The following is a 17227-nucleotide window of genomic DNA, read 5'->3' as shown; positions in this document are numbered from 1 at the left end:
TATAAGTAAGGAAGGTGACTGCTCACCTTGAAAGAAAGGGAGTTTCCCCGAAGTCGTGGTGTTGCCACCCATGAAGTTCCATTTCCAGTTGATCTGATCCTGCTGTGTTCCTGTTTGTTGCCCAGGCGGAACAGTTCCTCTCTAGCTCTTCCCCCTCAGTGGCAGGCACCTCCTGTGCCCTAATCCTATGTGGACCTGATGCTGCACTGCTCAGCTTCCTGGTGCACTGGGTGCCACGGCCAGCACTCCAGCCCAGAGCTCTGCATTGCTCATGTCTCAGTGCTGCAGCTCCAGCTTCCTCCTGGCCACAGGAGGATGAGGAGATGAGGCAGACTTGTGTGTGTGAGGTACAAGGCAGGGGTTAGGTGTTGGAGTCAATCATGCCATTCTGTGACCTGCTGGCACCATTATTAAATACAAGGATCTGCTATCCCAGTGGATCTTTTGTAGCTTTGTTCTCTGCAAAGCACTAATGATATGAGGCACTTTATTCTCTCCTCTGTAGTGCTCTGAATCTTCCATGTTAATGAAATTAATTACACCTCCCTGTACCCTGCAAACATCTCAGCAGGAACTGGGCTCCAGCTGTGTGCTCTCCAAGCCCTGCATGGCTGTGCATGTGTGCTGGGTGCCACGGTGGGTGTGCGATGCACGTGGACCCCAGGGAGTCATAGGCTGGTCTTCTCTGTTTGTGATGGGAATGCACCTCCCCTTTGAAAACTAGAAGGTTTGTGATGAGTCACCTCAGAGAGAAATCAACTCCCCCAAAGCCCTGATTTCAGTGCGAGTATGGACTCAGTGCTGTCTCTGCCCCTTGGAACACATCCCAGCTGTGGGTCAGGGGTTAGAAGGGAGATAGCCAAATAGTCCTGGCAAATCTGTGTACATCCCTTCCCTCCCCTGTTCTCCAAGGCATCCCAGTGAAGTGGCAAGCATCCAGACTGCAGACATCGTGCTGCCACTTGGGCCTTGAGTTAAAGGGGAGAGTCCCGTACAGCCTGCAGAGCCTTTGGGAGAGCAGCCCTGTGCCACCTCCCAGCAAGGGGCCAGCTCCACCAGAGCAGGTACTCCCATTCCTCCCCTGCTCTATAAGGGAGCTTGAACTCCTGCAACTGCTCCAGAGATCGACATCCTTCACACCACTCTGGATTCGCTTCAAAGCCAAGTCTTGCACACATCCTGGCTGAGGCGTTGGCTGCCTCGCAGCCGCTGGCTGGGGCCATATCGGCTTGGAGGGCAGCCAGCCAGCCGTACCTTCCTGAGCACTGCCCTCCCTTCCCTGCCTTCCAAGAGGAGCTGCTAATCACGGGGCTGGGCAGAGGCAGGCAGCCCTGCCTGGATCTCACCGACAGGCAGACGGATCCCTTTTGCCATTGCCGAGTTGCCGTCAGACATATCTTCGGTTATCACTCGGCGGTTTGAACTCCAGCAGTATGTTTTGTGTTGATTTAGTTGTGTTTCATTTGGCCTTTGTAGGCGATGGGGAGCCAAGAGCATTAATTTGGATGACGGATCATATAAACCCTGACTCCTTCGCTCCCATTCCAGGGACTTGATAAACGGTAATAGGAACTCTCTCTTCCCTGCGTAAGTGCTATTTTATCAAAAGCTGGCTGAGTTATAGCCACCCTCTAATGTGGGGGCAATTAGGAACTGGCCACATTTCACAGGCTGGAGAGGCATGCAGGGGAGGGGACGGCTCCCGCGGGGAGGGGAGGAGGATGAGGCTCTCCAAGAGCCATCCAGGGTGCATGTAGGCTTGGCTGACAGTGCCTTGGCGTCAGGGAGCTTCTTCAGCTGGGACATCCCAGCACTGTTCACCCCCGCATGAGCAGAGCTGAGCGGGGCTGAGCTGAAGGGGGGAAGATCAGAGAGCATGGACGTGCCAGGGACTCTCAATCAGAGTGGAGGACGTGTCTGGATTCCCCTATACTGGCAGGATGAAGGAATCCTCTCTGGGATCCAGCATGGGTAGAGAAGAGGCCCCAGCCAAGGTCTGGCCCCAGCAGGCTGTGGAGGTGTGAGTGCCTGCACATCTCTGTGTGCCCAGAATGGATTTCTTCTCTCACCGAAGGGGGCAAGAATAATCTCCCAGCTTCTGAGTACACTGAGCATTAATAATGATAATGCAGTAAAGCTTCATTAAATTGGGCCTCTGATAATCTACTTGCCCTATTATTAGGCTTAGCAGGATTCAGGCATCTATTTTTATCAAAAATTGATGGTTAAAGGCTGGGTTCATTTGTGATTGCTATTGTTTACTGCACAGTTTCTAATTTCTGGTCAATGCGGACGTTACACAGGTGGATCTGGAGAAGAAGGGCAGTGCAAAATTAAGTGTTTATTGATTACAAGCAAATCCTACCAAACCTGCCTCTAATCCATCCAGAAAAGGCTGTCTCATCTGTCTGCTTAGCAAAGCGTGAGGATGCACTTGGCATTGAGCTGGTGCAGATGAAGCCTCTCTTTTCCCTGCCATCCTTCAGCGCACAGCAGGGTTTGGGCATCCCCAGCACAGTTTCTCCATCATTAAGCTCTTCTTGGCCTCCAATCAGCCTTTTTGTAGCCAGGACGAACCCAGAACGGCATCCAGGATGCCCTGAGCCAGGTGATTTCAGGAAGCTTTCCTTCCCCCAGCCCCTGTGCCTCACAGCAGGCCGCCCTCATTTGGTTGTCCCACAGAGTCCGTCTTCATCTTCATTTGCCTTTGACAGTCTCAGGCATTGTGGTTGTCCCAGGTGTTCAGAGAACATCAGCATGCTATCCTCTTCCTGTCCAAGAAGCTGATGCCACTATTTCTGGACACTTCCCACAACTTGCAAATGATTTATAGCCAGCAGCCATCCTTCAGGAGCAGCTGAGCTTTCACATCGAGGTGTGATGTGGGGATGTGGGGATGAGCTTGTTCCCGGTGTGTTGGTATGCAGTGGTCCCTGGCAGTGGCCTGGAGCTCTGCAGGCATCCTGTGCCCCACTGCACACCACAGACCGTGTTGTCACCAGAGAGCTGGTGCCCTCTGGGTGTCCCCCGTGCACCAAAGAGACGCTGACATTGATGCCCCTTGGCATTAAACTCAGTGGAGGATTTGGCAGGATCATCATTAATCTCCCCACCATGCCATGGTGGCCACTGTGGAGCTGTGGGCACAGGCAGGAGCTGCCCAGGAGCGATTCATGGATGGCCAAGCCCTGACAAGGAGCTGGACCCTGCAAATGCCATCTCTCCTTGGTGAGGTGGGATGGCACCAGGTCAATGGAGGGCCCTGCTGGCAGTGAGCACCAGCAGAGTCACCAGCACAGATGTCCATCCTCACAGCTGCACTTTAAACATCTGAGTAAAATAAATGCTGTCAAATCCAGGTGGTAATACTGAGCTTTTTCCTTTTAGCTTGGTTGGGGAATTCAGCCCTCACCTCATGACCAGGTTGGACAGAACTGAAGCCACTTCCTGTGTTTGGAGCTGGCTCTGGCTTCCCTTCCATGCTCCCAGAGACCACTCACCCATGGGGGCTGCTGACCAAGCTGGTTTCTTTCTGTGTCCCTTGCAGAAAAGTCCGTGCATTTCTCCTCCATCGCAGAGGCTCAGAAGCTGAGTGCAGAGTCGATGGCTGCCTCGTGCTGGCCCCCTGTCCTGTCCTACCCCCGGGATGTGATCAAAACCTCTCCCCAGGCAGAGCCCCACTTGTTCCAATACAACCCACCAGGCAAGTAGAACCCACTGGCTGTGTGGTATGTGTCCTCCTCTGCCTGACCTGAGGCTGAGCACAGACTGTGATTGCAGCTAGTACCACAGGTCAGGTTCTTGAAGGTTCATGGGTGATCACATGGGTCTCCCAGCTCTGACTGGGGCAGGTTTAGGGATATGGTTTGTCACAGAGCAGTGTGGGTGCAAAGACAGGCAGATTTTATCCTTTGCTGCACTGTCCCTCTCCAACTGGAGGGCAGACAAGTCGGGCACAGCACATCCTCTGGCTGCAGAGGGGACAAGGCAGTAATTTAAACTATTCCAGTCCTTTCCAAAATGATCATGTGACTTGGAGCCTTGTGCAGGCTCATAGCTGGCCAGTTCACTGCATCCAACCCCTGCTCTCTTCTGTGCCCCTTTCCTCTCTGATAGCTGCAGCCACTCTGCCTGCCCTCAGTCCTGCTAACGTTTGTGTTTTCCTCACAGGACACCCCATCCCACTAAACCTGCATGAGAGCTCTCGCTCGGGGCTGCAGAGACTGGCCAGCATCTCCAACCCTCCCCCCCTCATCTCCTCCACCAAGCACCCCTCTGTGCTGGAGAGACCCGTCGGATCCATTTCCCAGGTAGGGTATTGGGTGTGAGCGGTGGAGACACCTTGCAAGGACCAGCAGTCGCTCCTGACCTCTCCTCTTGCCCCACAGGGAATGCCCATCCAGCTCCACACACCCTACAGCTCCGAGCATGCCAAGGTCCCTGTCGGCTCCATCACCATGGGCCTGCCACTGACCATGGATCCCAAGAAACTGGGTAAGGAACTGGGAAGCGAGTTGTTTCTCACGTGCCCTGAAAGCAGCAGAGAGTGAGCTTGCTGGCAGCATAGGAGAAGGGAGGAGCACAGGACATAGTAAGGAAGCACAGAGAGGACTGCTAAGAGGATGAAAGGATTAGTCCGTCAGGAGAGCAGAGACACAGGGAGCTAAATTTGTGCAGTATAGGAAAGCAGCAACTCGGTCAGGGATGCATCCCAACCTATAAATACCCTCCGGCTAATACTGTGATCGAAGGAAGGAAATATATTGTTGCTCCCCAGGCTGGTAGGATAAAGAGTAAATGGCCTGAAGTGAACAAAGAAAGTGTTTAGTCTGCAGATTTGGAAGCTTTTCTTAACAGCAGGAGGGGATGGGTGAGGGATGAAGCCTGGGGAGTAGGGATATGGGTTCCGTTTCCTACTGTGGGTAAGTCCTGTTATAAACCAGCAGAAGGTTTTCAGTGTCAGCTCCAGTCCCAGTGTGGGCAGTGCCTTTGCCAGTGCGAAAGATCTGGCTTTGCTTGCTGCCAGTTGTGTGTTCACCACCCTGGGAAGTCCATCCCAGAGAGCTGGGGATAGCAAAGGTGCTGAGAAGGTGCCAACTTGTGGACAGGAATAAAAGCCTCGACCAGCCAGGGGCTGCAGCCCCTTGTCCTGCGGCTATGCTGATATGTGGTTAATGTTTTCCAGTGCCTTTTCCTGGAGTAAAGCAGGAACAACTTTCTCCTAGAAGCCAGGCCAGCCAGCCAGAAAGTCTGGTTCTACAGCCGTCCCAGGAGGGCTCCATCCTGCGGGGTGAGGACCCAGAGTGGGAGGCGTGTGTCCCGGCTGTGGAAGGGGAGGGATGCTGGCACTGCCAAGCCTGGTGAATGCTACGCTGGCTGCAGCTGCCTGGTTATCTTGGGTTTGATTCCTTGGACTGAGCCCAACCCAAGGGGTCTCTTCGCCCCTTTTCTCTGTATCCCCAAATCAGGGCCTCAGGTCTTGATTCTGGTGAAGATTTTGCGTTCAAGGGCCACCTGAAAATCTGTTACGTAAGACAAAGCAAGACCTGTTTAAATTCCATTAATTGGTGTTTTCATGCTCTTTACTGTTGCTGCTGCAGCTGGGCAGGGGCCACATTTTCTTTAAATACAACTCTCTCTTGGGTTTCTTTCCCCATTAGCCAGGTAAAAAAAATAAATGTCAAGGTGTTGCTTTTTGGTGCAAATTCTGGTTTGTGAAGCACCCCTGGTAAGGCAGTCAGGAGCCTGAGTGTGGTGGGCTCAAATCCTGCACTTAGTAGTCTCAGCCCCATGGGTTTTGTGATGAACAGCAAATGCAGCCCTGAGCTCACTGGCTTTGTGTCCTACAGGTGCTTCCCTCAGCTCTGCCTCTGGAGGGAGCATCACCAAGGGAACACCCACATCCAGACCCCCTCCGGAGTCGCCCATCACCTACCGAGGGTCCATCACACACGTAGGTTCCTTGTTTCCAGTGGGTTTTGCTTCCTGGGTGTTGGTGGCTGCAGCTTGTGGACGAGGGGACCACGGGTTTGCAGGGTGCATTGAGTGTGGGGCACAGGGCTGTGCAGCAGGTCTGTGATGCTCCACCCCATCGAGCCCCTCAGAGAGGTCTGGAAGCAGCCTCTGCTCGGGATGGCATGAGCCATGTCCCGTGAGCTGAGACTGCAGAAGAGCAGAGCCTGACAAGCAGCAATGCAGCCTTACAGCACGTTTAAACCCTGCTTTGGTTTACGTAGCTGTCAAGAACAGAGGCAAAGGCAGCTTTAAGTGGATCTGGGAAAATCATCTTGCCAGGGCAAGAAAGTGGAGCAGAGCAAAGGAGGAGATGGGTGGAGGGCCCAGGCCTGGTGGAGGAGGCTGTGAGGGGCACATAAGGTAGCGAGGACTCCTGCCAGCACTGAGCGTGCTGCGCTGGGGGTCCTGCCCAAAGGCTCTTCAGCAGGAAGATACTTTGGCCTTAATCTCCACCATCCATCTTCAGAAGAGCAGCTGGCAAGCGGGCGATAGTTCCTTGCAGTGTGAGTTATTGCTCATCTGGTAACAGAGCGGAGAGCATTAAAAAAAAAAAAATCTGCTTCCCATGGGGATTTTATCTGGCCATCATTCAGATATTTAAAGCCACTCAGGCTTAGATTTTTGCCTGCCTCCTTCAAGGGGAGCGACCATGTTCTCTTTGGCCCTGGGGACCTGATCCTGAATCCTGGCCCAGAGCAAAGGCTTAGCTTGACTGGTGCCCTATGTCCAACAGGTGCCAGGAGCGGGTGCTTGGGGGCTGTAAATAACCCACCAGAGCAAACACTTGCTCCATCCTCTCAGATGCTCCTGCAGCAGCTATGGGCAGCAATGGGTGGGTGTCAAGGGCCTTGAGCACCACATGCCAATTCAGGAAATAGCAGAGTTTGTTAAGACACTGTTTTGCATTAAGCTAATGAGTCCAGCTAATAGATTCCTTTGTTCGGCTTGGGATTAAGGTACCCAGGGCATTGCCTGCCTCTCCTGCTGGCTCAGCAGCCTGCATCCCTCTGCTCCCATTATGGGGAGAAGGAGCCCCCTGTTCCGGCAGCAGCTCCCAGTACCAGAGCTGATATTTGATCTCAGATTAGTCATCCAGTTCACAGGAGGCAGATCTTGCATATATGCTCTCTGCTCTGAAGCCATCTGTCATCACTTGCTTTCATGTCCCCTCAGAGCATCCGCGGGAGGGAGGTGACTTACCTGGGGCTGGGAGGGCCATTCCCGGGTGCACCACGAGGGTGAATGACCAGAGCACTGAACCCACGTGCTGCCACATCCCGGTGACTGCAGCAGGGTTTTGGGGACTCTGAGGGTTTGGCACAGAGCAGGGGCATCCCCAAGCAGGGGTGGGGAAATAGCCTGCATGGCACAACCTGCAAGCACCAGCAAAGCTGCCTGCGGCATCATATCCCCTGAGGCATGCATCAGTCCTGGGGGTTGCAGGGGTTAAATGATCAGAGTAGGCAGGTGTCAGTCAAGAGCTTCACTCTGACAGCATTGCTGTGCCTTTCCAGAGATGGGGAGGGGAACCATCAGCCCATGGTGGCTGTTCCCAGTTGGCACCAACAGGTTACAATGGCAGAGGGGTGTTAATCACCAGCGACTCTTCGAGGACATCCAGTTCTGTGTGTTTTGAAGGGGATTCCGGGGGCAGGTGGCTGTGAGCTATGTCTGTGTGTGCCTGGGGGAAGGAGAGGTTTTTTTCACACCAGTTTGTGTGAGAAGCCCAATGCTATTCCTGTTGGAGAGCTAAGGCAGCCTTCGCTCCCCGACCTGCTCTGGGACCGATTTTGTTGCTGCCATCTCTCCCGGGCGCACTGCCAGCCGCCAGCTCCCGCACACAGGCAGCTCGCTGAAGGTCACGCTGCTGCCAGCAGATCTGCCTGGGTGGGCAGGACTTCTCCGTGGCTCCTGTGCCAGGCTGGGGAAATAGGCTGAAGGGGAAAAGCTAACATTCGAGTAGTCCCTGCTGTCACCATGGTGTCACCAGGAGGGCAACCAAACCTTGGGAGGAGAAGCAAGCCAGGTAGCTTACTCTGAAACACGCAGGGTGAGAGAGTTGCTGTTCTGGAGGTCCGTGCTTGTCCTCATCCCCCGCCTCTTCCCAGCAGCCTCGCACAGATCACGTACCTTTTTACCGCTCCTCGTTATCATCCTCATCAATAATTAAGCTGCGAGTCCCTCGCTGTTGGCCGCGCCAGGAAGCGGAGGCCGGGTGCGCTCCCTCCGCTCAGCCTCCCGTGGGGAACAGCCTGTCCCTGCGCGCGCGCTTGCTTAATTGCTTGTGACACTGTTAAATATGGATCTTGGTGGCTTTCCAAGGGCACCCCGGCAGAAGTGCTGTACAAAGGAACCATTACCAGGATAATCGGAGAAGACAGCCCCAGCAGAGCAGAGAAGGCAAGGGAGGATGCCGTGCCCAAAGGACATGTCATCTACGAAGGGAAGAAAGGCCACGTGCTGTCCTACGAGGGTAAGTCCTAACTCTCTGCCTTTTTAGGGCAGGTGCTGGGGGGTTTGTGCCACCCTGGCTGGGAGTTAGGAGCCATTTGAGGAAAGGCTGACAAAGTGCAATGGGCCAGCCTCATGTCTTGCTTCCAGCGTCAATTCTCTCCCTTCCCACCCTGCTGCTCTCTATGCCTCTCTCCTGTGTGATTATCTTGCCTTAGAGACAGCTTGCTGGCAGGCAGGATTGCAATGGTTCTGGTTGGTTTTGGAAGCAGGGGAGAGGAGAGAACCAGATGGGGAGGTATTGCCTTCATCCCAAGCACCCTGTGCAGGAGGGGGACTGATCAAAAGCATCACAAGAGCATCCCCAAACTCTTGGGCCAAGGTAGACTCAAGAACCTGCAAGGTGGAGGCAAATCAAGTAGTTTGGTATAAAGGTTTATTTGGACATCAGATTCTTCTCACCTGCAGTGTCTTGGGTGCTGTGTAGCTTTTCCAGCATGGGGCTGCCTTGCAAGGAATCCTCCTGGGTCCAGCAGCACTGTGCCTCAGTATCTAGTGAGTTTTGCTAGAGCTGTTGAGGGGCGTGAAGCCATTCCTGCATCCCACAAGGAGTCTGTCTGGGGATGTGTTGGCCCTTTGCCTCACCCCCTGGCACAGTAAGGCGCTTCCTCAGTAAATGCCGGCGGTGCCTCGCTGTGTTAGTGGTACCAGCAGGTGGTCACCAGCTGCTCCTGCCTCCTCTGCGCCTGCTCAGCCCAGTGCATCACTGGCCATCAGAGCTGCTCTCTGCATCCTGGTGCCTCCCGTTGGAGATAGGCAGATGTTCCTCTGCAGTGAGGCTGGAAGCAACGCCTTAGTTCTCACCTTTCCCTGTGTGCTGGGTCAGGCATCTCTTGTTGTGGAGCCAGGCTCCTCCTACCCCACAACTGGGCTCAGGAAGAGCTGACTTAGACTCTGCAGCCCCGCATCCTCCTGGGGTAAAATACTGGCATGTGCTCTGGTGTGCATGGGGACAGCCATCCTCATGTGTCACTTCTCTTCTCAGTTGAGTTTGGGAGATGGCCAAGAAGCAGATTCCAACATCAGCCACCTCAGCAGGTGTCTCTGGCCAGCTGCTGTGCTGCCTGAACCCCCTGCCTCCCTGGGGCAGAGCACCCCTCCCTGGGGCGCTGCAGTCAGTCCTGCAGGCAGAGCGTGTCCTGAAGAAGTCCCTTTCCTCTTGCCCACAAGTGCCAGCAGCTGGTTTCATCACGGTTGGTTGTTTCATCCAGGGCCAGAGGCAGAGGGTTCAGGTCAGGCCATGGGGGACAACTCACAAGCTCCAGCTGATGTTACCTCTGTGCATTCCCTGGGACCGCAGGACCTTTCAGGACAGGGCTTTGTGCCATGCCTCTCGCCTGCCACGTGGAAACTGGCTCATCCCATGCCTCCCCATATCCACTGTCAACTCTAGCCCAGATAAGAAGTGTCACTGTGGAGCACTGGGTGCCCTTTGGGACAGTTGGCAGGGCTTGGACTGGGGAGGACGCAGGAAGCGTTTCAGGACTTGTTTGTGCAAGAAGCTATTTTAATCTCCTCTGCCCAGGCTGGGGGTCGAACGAGGCTGATCTCAGAAATGGTGCCATCAGGAAGAGATGGGGAGGGCTCCTGGCAGGGAGGGCTGCCCATGCCCAAATCTGGGATCCTGCTCCAGGCAGTGAAGGAGAGCTGCAGACCAAACTCTTTCCCGCTGTTCATGTCAGCCCGAGTCTCCTTGGCTGCAGCCTGTGCCTGTCACCTCTCATCCTACCCCCCATGGACACAGATGAGGAATTAATTCCTTCCTTTCCCCAGCAGCCTTTTACATGCTTGATAGCGTTTATCACATCCCAAGTGATCCCGTGTGCTGCTGCAGCCTTGCCAGCCCTGCCTCTCTCCTTCCCCCCCCCCGTACAGCCTGGCAAGGCTGTGCAGCCAGGAGCAGAAGAGTTAAAAAAAAATTAAATAAGAAAACTGAACTGTTCGTGATTATGAATTTTGGCAAGCAGGAAAAAAATTGCAAATTCTTTAGTGTCATGAGGGTGCTTAAAATAAAAGAGCTGTAATGAGACGAGATCCTGTAGCATGTGTGAGCTGAATTGTGCTAGATTGGTTATTCTCATCCTGCATATGATTGCTGATGGCTGCTGAAGGCGAGGGACGTGGGTTTGGAGTGGTTTTCTTTCTGTTTAGTCTCTCTTCTCTCTCACGCCCTCCCCCTGCTTCCCGGTGGTACAAAGGGTGCCTGGGAGCACGTCCCCTCCTGCAGAAGGGCTGGTGGCAACAGATGTGCCTTGATGACAGGGTGCGGGCACATTGCCCGCGTCTGCCACACGGTGCTTGGCTGATTCTGAATGTCACCCCCGGATTTCTCCTGTCAAATGGAGCTGAAGCGAAGGCTCAGGCACAGACCCCCTTGTTTCCCCACACACAGCCCCAAACACTTCGTGGATTGAGTGGGTGCTGATTGCGGAAACCAACAGTGGGTGTGAAGTTGTAATAATCCCATTTTATTAATTACTGGTTTTGCTGAGGAGGAGTTTTGTTCCTGATTGTCCGCAATGGAATGAATGTTTTTAACTTCTCCGTTTTCTCTAATTGTACAACCACCTTCTCTGCCTACAAAGAGAAGGGTCAGGGCACGGGAGATCATTGGCAGGGGTGGCCTGGCCAGGGACAATGGGCAGAGGCATTTGTCTCTCCAAGCTGACATCCCATTCGGAGCTCGTTACATAAACACGAGGCATTCAGCTGGATCAGAAGCTGCTGAATTCACAGCTCACTGCACATGATGGGTGCCCATTGCCTGGGGTGGGTGGGATGCTGCCTGGCACGGGCAGGACTCTGCTTATGATGGGGCTGTAGCTCAGGACAGATGTCCACTGTTTGTTTGCAGGGAACCTGCTCCAGGTTCAGATAAGGGGATAGTAAGTGATCTCTGCTCACAGTAGCACTTGCTATCAGTCCCACATGGGACTTTCCACCATTTCTCCCAGTTCTTACGTGTGCTCCCCACTGTGTCAAAGTAATCATTCTCAGCTTTGCCTCTCTGCCATTTTCCCTGATTTTCTCACCCAGGGAGTGTCTCGGCAAATGTTAAGGCTGGCCAAGATCCCAAACAGTAGGTGTCTAGCAAAAATCAAAACAAACAGGGGAAAAAAACCAAAACTCTCCAGACCCAGAGGGCCAAGTCCAGGGGAACCACAGCTGGTCCCGCCTATGCCACACTGGCTCCAGGCTGTCCCACTGCCTACGTGATGGTCCCACTGGAAAGGGAAGGAGGGAGTGGGACATGTCAGGGTGGATGCTCCTACCCAAGCTGGAGGCACAGATCTGGAGTCTGAGGCAGGCAGGGAGGGGAGAAAACACCAACTGAATTTCCTGGAAGCCAATCCTATGCAATATTTCTGGCACTGCAGAGCGGTGGCTGATGCTGGGGTGGGATCTGACCTCTCAGCAACGCACACAAACAGCAGTAAACACCCTCCCTTGGCCCTTGCTGACTTTCCATGCTGATGATGGTGCCTCTTGATGTTCCCTTCACCAGGTGGAGTTGCTGCTTCTCAGTGTCCCAAAGAAGACAGCAGGAGCTCGGGAGCTTCCCATGAGACCACAGGAACTAAGCGGACCTATGATATGATGGAGGGGAGGATCAGCCGGGGCTTATCAGCCCGTGATACCTTATCTGCCAGCATTGAAGGTGGGTCTGGGTGAAACCTTTCACTTGTGTTTTGTTAGTGACCCGTGGAAACCCCATCTTGTCTCTTGTCTACATGATGTACCTTCTTGTGCCGGTGTTTTGTCAGTGGTTAGCTGGTATCCTGCAGCACATCCCAACAGCATCCAACCAGCATGGGAAGACAGGGGGCACAGACTGACCCATTTCCCTTTGGTTTCTGTCCTGGCAGACCAGTTTCAGGAATAGGTTAAAAATAAGCACATTTTAAAAAAAAGAGAGAAATAAATCATTTAGAAATTATGTTTTTTCTTGTCCCGGGAATCCCTGGTAACACTATTGTGTATTCATTGTAAATTAACTCCTGTGTCACAACCCAACTTTCCCTCTTGGATCTGTTCTAGGTCTCATGGGTCGAGCGATCCCTCCAGACCGACACAGTCCCCATAACCTGAAGGAGCAGCATCACATGAGGGGCTCGATTACACAAGGTAAAACCTGCAAACAGAAGGGCACAGACAGAGGTAACATGGGGAAGCATCTCCATGGATGGCCCCTTGTTCTTTTTGTCAGGGTAGGACAGGAGGAAACAAGGATGGACACATCAAGGTCCAGCTGCAAATTTTTGCAGCCCCCTGCCATGTGCTCAGAGAGATTTTTAGTCTTGCTCAGTTTCCACCAACCTAAATTCTGCCCAATTCAAGGACAAAATTGTCAGTGATTCACATGGAACAGATTGAAGTCAGTGTGAAATGGGTCCAGAAAGTGGTGGGAGATGTTGAGGTGGTCCAGCTGCTCTGTGTGCTTAGTTGGGTACTAGTCCCTGAGTTACATGTGTTAACTAGAGACCCCCTTGAAGTGAGCATCTGCATGGGGAGTGGGAGTCCAGCATCTGGCTGGGGAATCTCCCTCTGCATCCATCATGTGCTTGGGGGTTGCAGGAATACCTCGGTCCTATGTGGAGGCCCATGAGGACTACCTCAGAAGAGAAGCCAAACAGCTCAAGAGGGAAAACACTCCACCGAGGGACTTATCTGATGCCTACAAGGTCAGATCTCACGAGGGCCTTACTCCTCTGAAAATGAAATCAGCCCATGAAGACTTGGTAGCCACGGTGAAAGAAGCAGGAAGATCAATCCATGAGATTCCCCGTGAGGAGCTGAGGCGGACACCGGACATCTCTCTGACAAGACCTCTGAAGGAAGGTTCCATCACGCAGGTGAGTGTGGAATGAACAGCAGATGTGATCAGCTCTACTCAGGCTGCTGTCTTTGCACAGATCCTGGGGACCATTCCCAAGGTAAAAGGAGAGCAGAGACAGCTTGGGGATGCATTGCTGGTTAGACTCGAGGCTCTGCTTGGGTACAGGTTGTCCTGCCCCATCTTTGGCAGGATCCTTTTGTAGTGGGTTGACCCTGGTCAGATACCAGGTACCCACTAAAGACACTCTCTCACCCTCCCTCTGCAACTGGACAGAGGAGAGAGAAAAAAAACAGCTAAGAATTCATGAGTAGAGATAAGAGCTGGGAGAGGTCAGTGACTGATTACCTTCACAGGCAAAACAAGACTCAAAGCTCCCATGTTCTCACTCCGCTCTTCCCTGTCTGGAATTCTTCTGCGAAACAATCTTTTGTTCTTAAATATGTTATCACAGAGGCATTGCTATTACTTCTAGTTGGCTCAGCTTTGGCCAGTGGCAGGAACTCTGTCCGGGAGCCGACTGGCATTGACTCCACAGAACAGGGGAAGCTTCTAGCAGCTTCTAACAGAAGCCACTCCTGTAGCCCCCCCCTCGCTACCAAAAACCCAGCCACAGAAACCCACTGCACTTTCCAATCCAAGCCATCTTATGATCCTTCCTAGTGGATAAACACAAAACCCAGGGAACCCCCTTGCACATTAAGAAAACAGTGCTCCAGCTACACGTGTAAATGGAAAGGGACACATTTACCTCTCTTTCAAGGCCAAAGTCAACTCTGTGCCCTTGGCAGTTGTAACTCAGGGTGCAAATAAACTTGGTCTCCTCCCTTTATGGGCAAGTGGCAACCCAGCAGGGCCAGTAGTTAGGATGAAACTATCTCCTGTTGGGCTCCAAATATTTGCAGGGTTCCCATGGCACCTTGTAGTCCTACCCCATTTCACTGTGTGTGTAGGAGAGAGGCGTGATGGGCACAGCCAGCCTTCAGCAGTGACTCATCATCATCTTGTTGGAGCACAACAAGACATGCAAGATGGGCACTCCACCCTGCCCCGTGCCGTGCAGAATGGTTCTGTGCTCTTCTGATGGCTGTTGCTGTTTGCCCAAGGAAGCTTTATTGATGTATTGACCCACTGAATGAGGACTCAGGAGTCTCCTTGAAACTCGGTGGGATGCGATCGCTGCATCCCCTTCTGCTCTATGCCTCTTTGATGTCTCCTCTGCCTCCTGTCCCCAGGGTACCCCACTGAAGTATGACAGCAGCTCTTCTTCCTCAAGTACCAAAAAGCATGACGTGCGGTCCATCATCGGCAGTCCCGGCAGGACTTTTCACTCTGTGCACTCACTGGATGTCATCCAAGACCCGAGGAATCTGGAGAGAGCTTATGAAGAGAGCCTGAAAAACAGGCCAAGCCCAGTGACAAACTCGGGTGGCTCCATTGCCAGAGGGGCTCCTGTGATTGTACCAGAGCCGAGCAAGGCCCACCAAAGTGCCCTCGGCTATGAGGACCACCAGGCAGGGCACAGCACCGCCTTCAGCAGCCACTTGCACAGAGGGTCTCCAGTCTCCACACGGGAGTCCACGCCACGGCAGCACGAAGGTACTTGGCAAACCTTTTATTTGATGCTCCAGTTCGTAGCAGCCGAGCAGGGGAGGTGCGCAGGAGGCAGCTGCTGACCCCACCTGCCCGAGCTGTTCCCAGCAGGTCCCTGTTGAACCCGTTCTTCCCTGCACCTACAACTGACTCACAGCACTGGGGTGGCTGCCAGGCACAGCTGGGGCTCAGCACCCTTCCTGGAGGTGCTCACATGGTTGAAGTGAGGGCACCTCACCTGCACCAGGGTAACCAAAGGGAGACTTGAGCTGTGGCTGGTGAAGCCTTTGGTATTTTAAAAGCGTCTTCCCTGTCCCAGCATTGGCCCACGGCACTCTGTTTTCCACAGGTGGGCAGGAAAGCAGTGCTTGGGGTACTGGGTGGGGGATCTTCACACTTCTCACCAGCCTGATATGTGTTTGCCCATCTCATCCATCTCTTGGGCACCTGAGTGCCTCACCTCCAGGAACATCTAATCCCTTCTGAGTCAGTGGGTCCAGGCAGTGGGATGGTCTTTATGCTCTGACATCTCCCCTGCCCATCTGTGTGCCCTGGCATTGGTCATCTCCTGCTCCCAGAGTCAGACCTGGGCTCCCCAGGAGCAGGCACATGTCTGGGCTGGGCTCAGTGGTCTGGTAAGACACATTCAGATCCAGAGCACAAACAACTCTCTTACTTCATGGCACATTTGTGGGCAGGATCAGTGCAGAAGCCAGTCCCTAATACACCTTGCCCAAACAAGCCTGCTGGCTATGGGTAACTGCTTCAGAGCCTTTTGCATCTCCCACCCGCAAATCCATGTCCTAATCCAAGAGTCCTGTGATGTGGGAGTGTGCAACACAAGACATCACAGTCTGCCAAAAACTGAGTCTGGGATGTGCCTCCCCAGCCAGCAGGAATACCCAGGCAGCATTTGGTGTGCAGTCTGGTGCAAGGGGGTTGGTCACACTGCTTGGGGTGACTGTGCCAGCCACTGTCCCCATCCTGTGGGCTTGGACACAGGAGCTGGTGACACTTGTTTCAGGTTGGATGAGAAGTGCCCCCAGTGCCCAGCTCAGGTTGGGAGAGCCGGGAGAAGTCCCTAACATGATCCAACCTCCCCTCTGTGTGCTGGGAAAGAGTTTTTGGCTCCAGGGAATGACAAGTACTCAAAACACACTGAACTATATTTCATCACCCTTGCCAGGGGTTTCAGGGTCCCCATCTCTGCCCAGCAGCTGTGACCTCTGTCCGAGGAGCGCAGGGAGGGCTCCAGCACCGGCTGCTTGTGCGGGCCAGGATGAATGCACAGACCGCCCAGCATGGATGTGCTGGGGTAGAGGGGTGGTTTGGGAAAGGCCTCTCTCCCAAGGGCGACTGGGACTTGGCCTGCCTTGATCTTGGTGGTGTAACAGGGCATGGCAGTGCAGAGAGCAGGGAGGGGAAAGTTCCCTTGAGTTCAGGGTAGCTACGAGTGTCCCTGGAGGACACGCTTGGCCGCAGGCATCCCTCGGGGACATGACTTGGCCATGGCACTCAGTCTCTGACTCACTTCCTTCTGCTTACTGCAGGGAGCATCACTGCTGGGAAGCCGGTGTCCCAGGACAGAAAGATCACCCCCACATCGAGAGAGCTCACCAACTCCAAGTCTCCGCACGCCCCTGTGCCTGACCACCACCACCCCATTTCCCCGTACGAGCACCTGCTCCGCGGTGTGAGCGGGGTCGATCTGTACCGAGGACACATCCCGCTGCCTTTTGACCCCGCCGCCATCCCCAGGGGAATCCAACTGGAAGCAGGTACCTTTGTTGTGGGCACAGTCTGTCTGGGATTGTTTTTTTTTCCTTGCTATGCTCTGAAAGCCAGAGGTCTCTGGGGAAAGCCACATCACATCTGCATCCCTTTCTCTCCCAGCTGCTGCTTACTACTTGCCAAGGCATCTGGCTCCGAGCCCCACGTACCCCCACCTGTACCCCCCGTACCTCATCCGGGGCTACCCGGACACGGCGGCCATGGAGAACCGACAGACCATCATCAACGACTACATCACGTCCCAGCAGATGCACCACAACGCCGCAGCCACGGCCATGGCGCAGCGGGCGGACATGCTGCGCGGCCTGTCGCCCCGGGAGCCCTCCCTCGCCCTCAACTATGCAGCAGGTGCTCCCGGCACGGCACTGTCCAGGGGCTTGGGGGAAGTTTGGGAGGAGGAGGCTTGGTCAGGCCAGCACTGACAGCTCCAGCATGGCCAAGCTGCCGCAGCTCGGCATTGTCCTGACGGTCCTCTCACTTCTC

At 54.0% G+C, this 17227-nt stretch overlaps 1 protein-coding gene across 1 annotated transcript in view; it reads left to right on the top strand.

Annotated features, from left to right (window-relative positions):
• Positions 1-17227, top strand: part of NCOR2 (nuclear receptor corepressor 2) — a 186938-nt gene that overhangs the window by 154379 nt on the left and 15332 nt on the right. The window contains 12 exon segments of the mRNA XM_025895502.2: positions 3548-3703; positions 4171-4310; positions 4389-4494; positions 5186-5290; positions 5850-5953; positions 8338-8488; positions 12032-12184; positions 12565-12651; positions 13102-13379; positions 14596-14959; positions 16504-16731; positions 16847-17092. Coding sequence (XP_025751287.2) covers positions 3548-3703; positions 4171-4310; positions 4389-4494; positions 5186-5290; positions 5850-5953; positions 8338-8488; positions 12032-12184; positions 12565-12651; positions 13102-13379; positions 14596-14959; positions 16504-16731; positions 16847-17092 — 2118 coding nt within the window.

The sequence above is a fragment of the Manacus vitellinus genome, unplaced genomic scaffold (assembly GCF_001715985.3).
Source record: "Manacus vitellinus isolate BGI_N305 unplaced genomic scaffold, ASM171598v3 scaffold_31_pilon, whole genome shotgun sequence".
NCBI lineage: Eukaryota > Metazoa > Chordata > Aves > Passeriformes > Pipridae > Manacus > Manacus vitellinus.
Note: the sequence above shows the minus strand (reverse complement) of the source record. Positions and strands in the feature narration are given on the sequence as shown.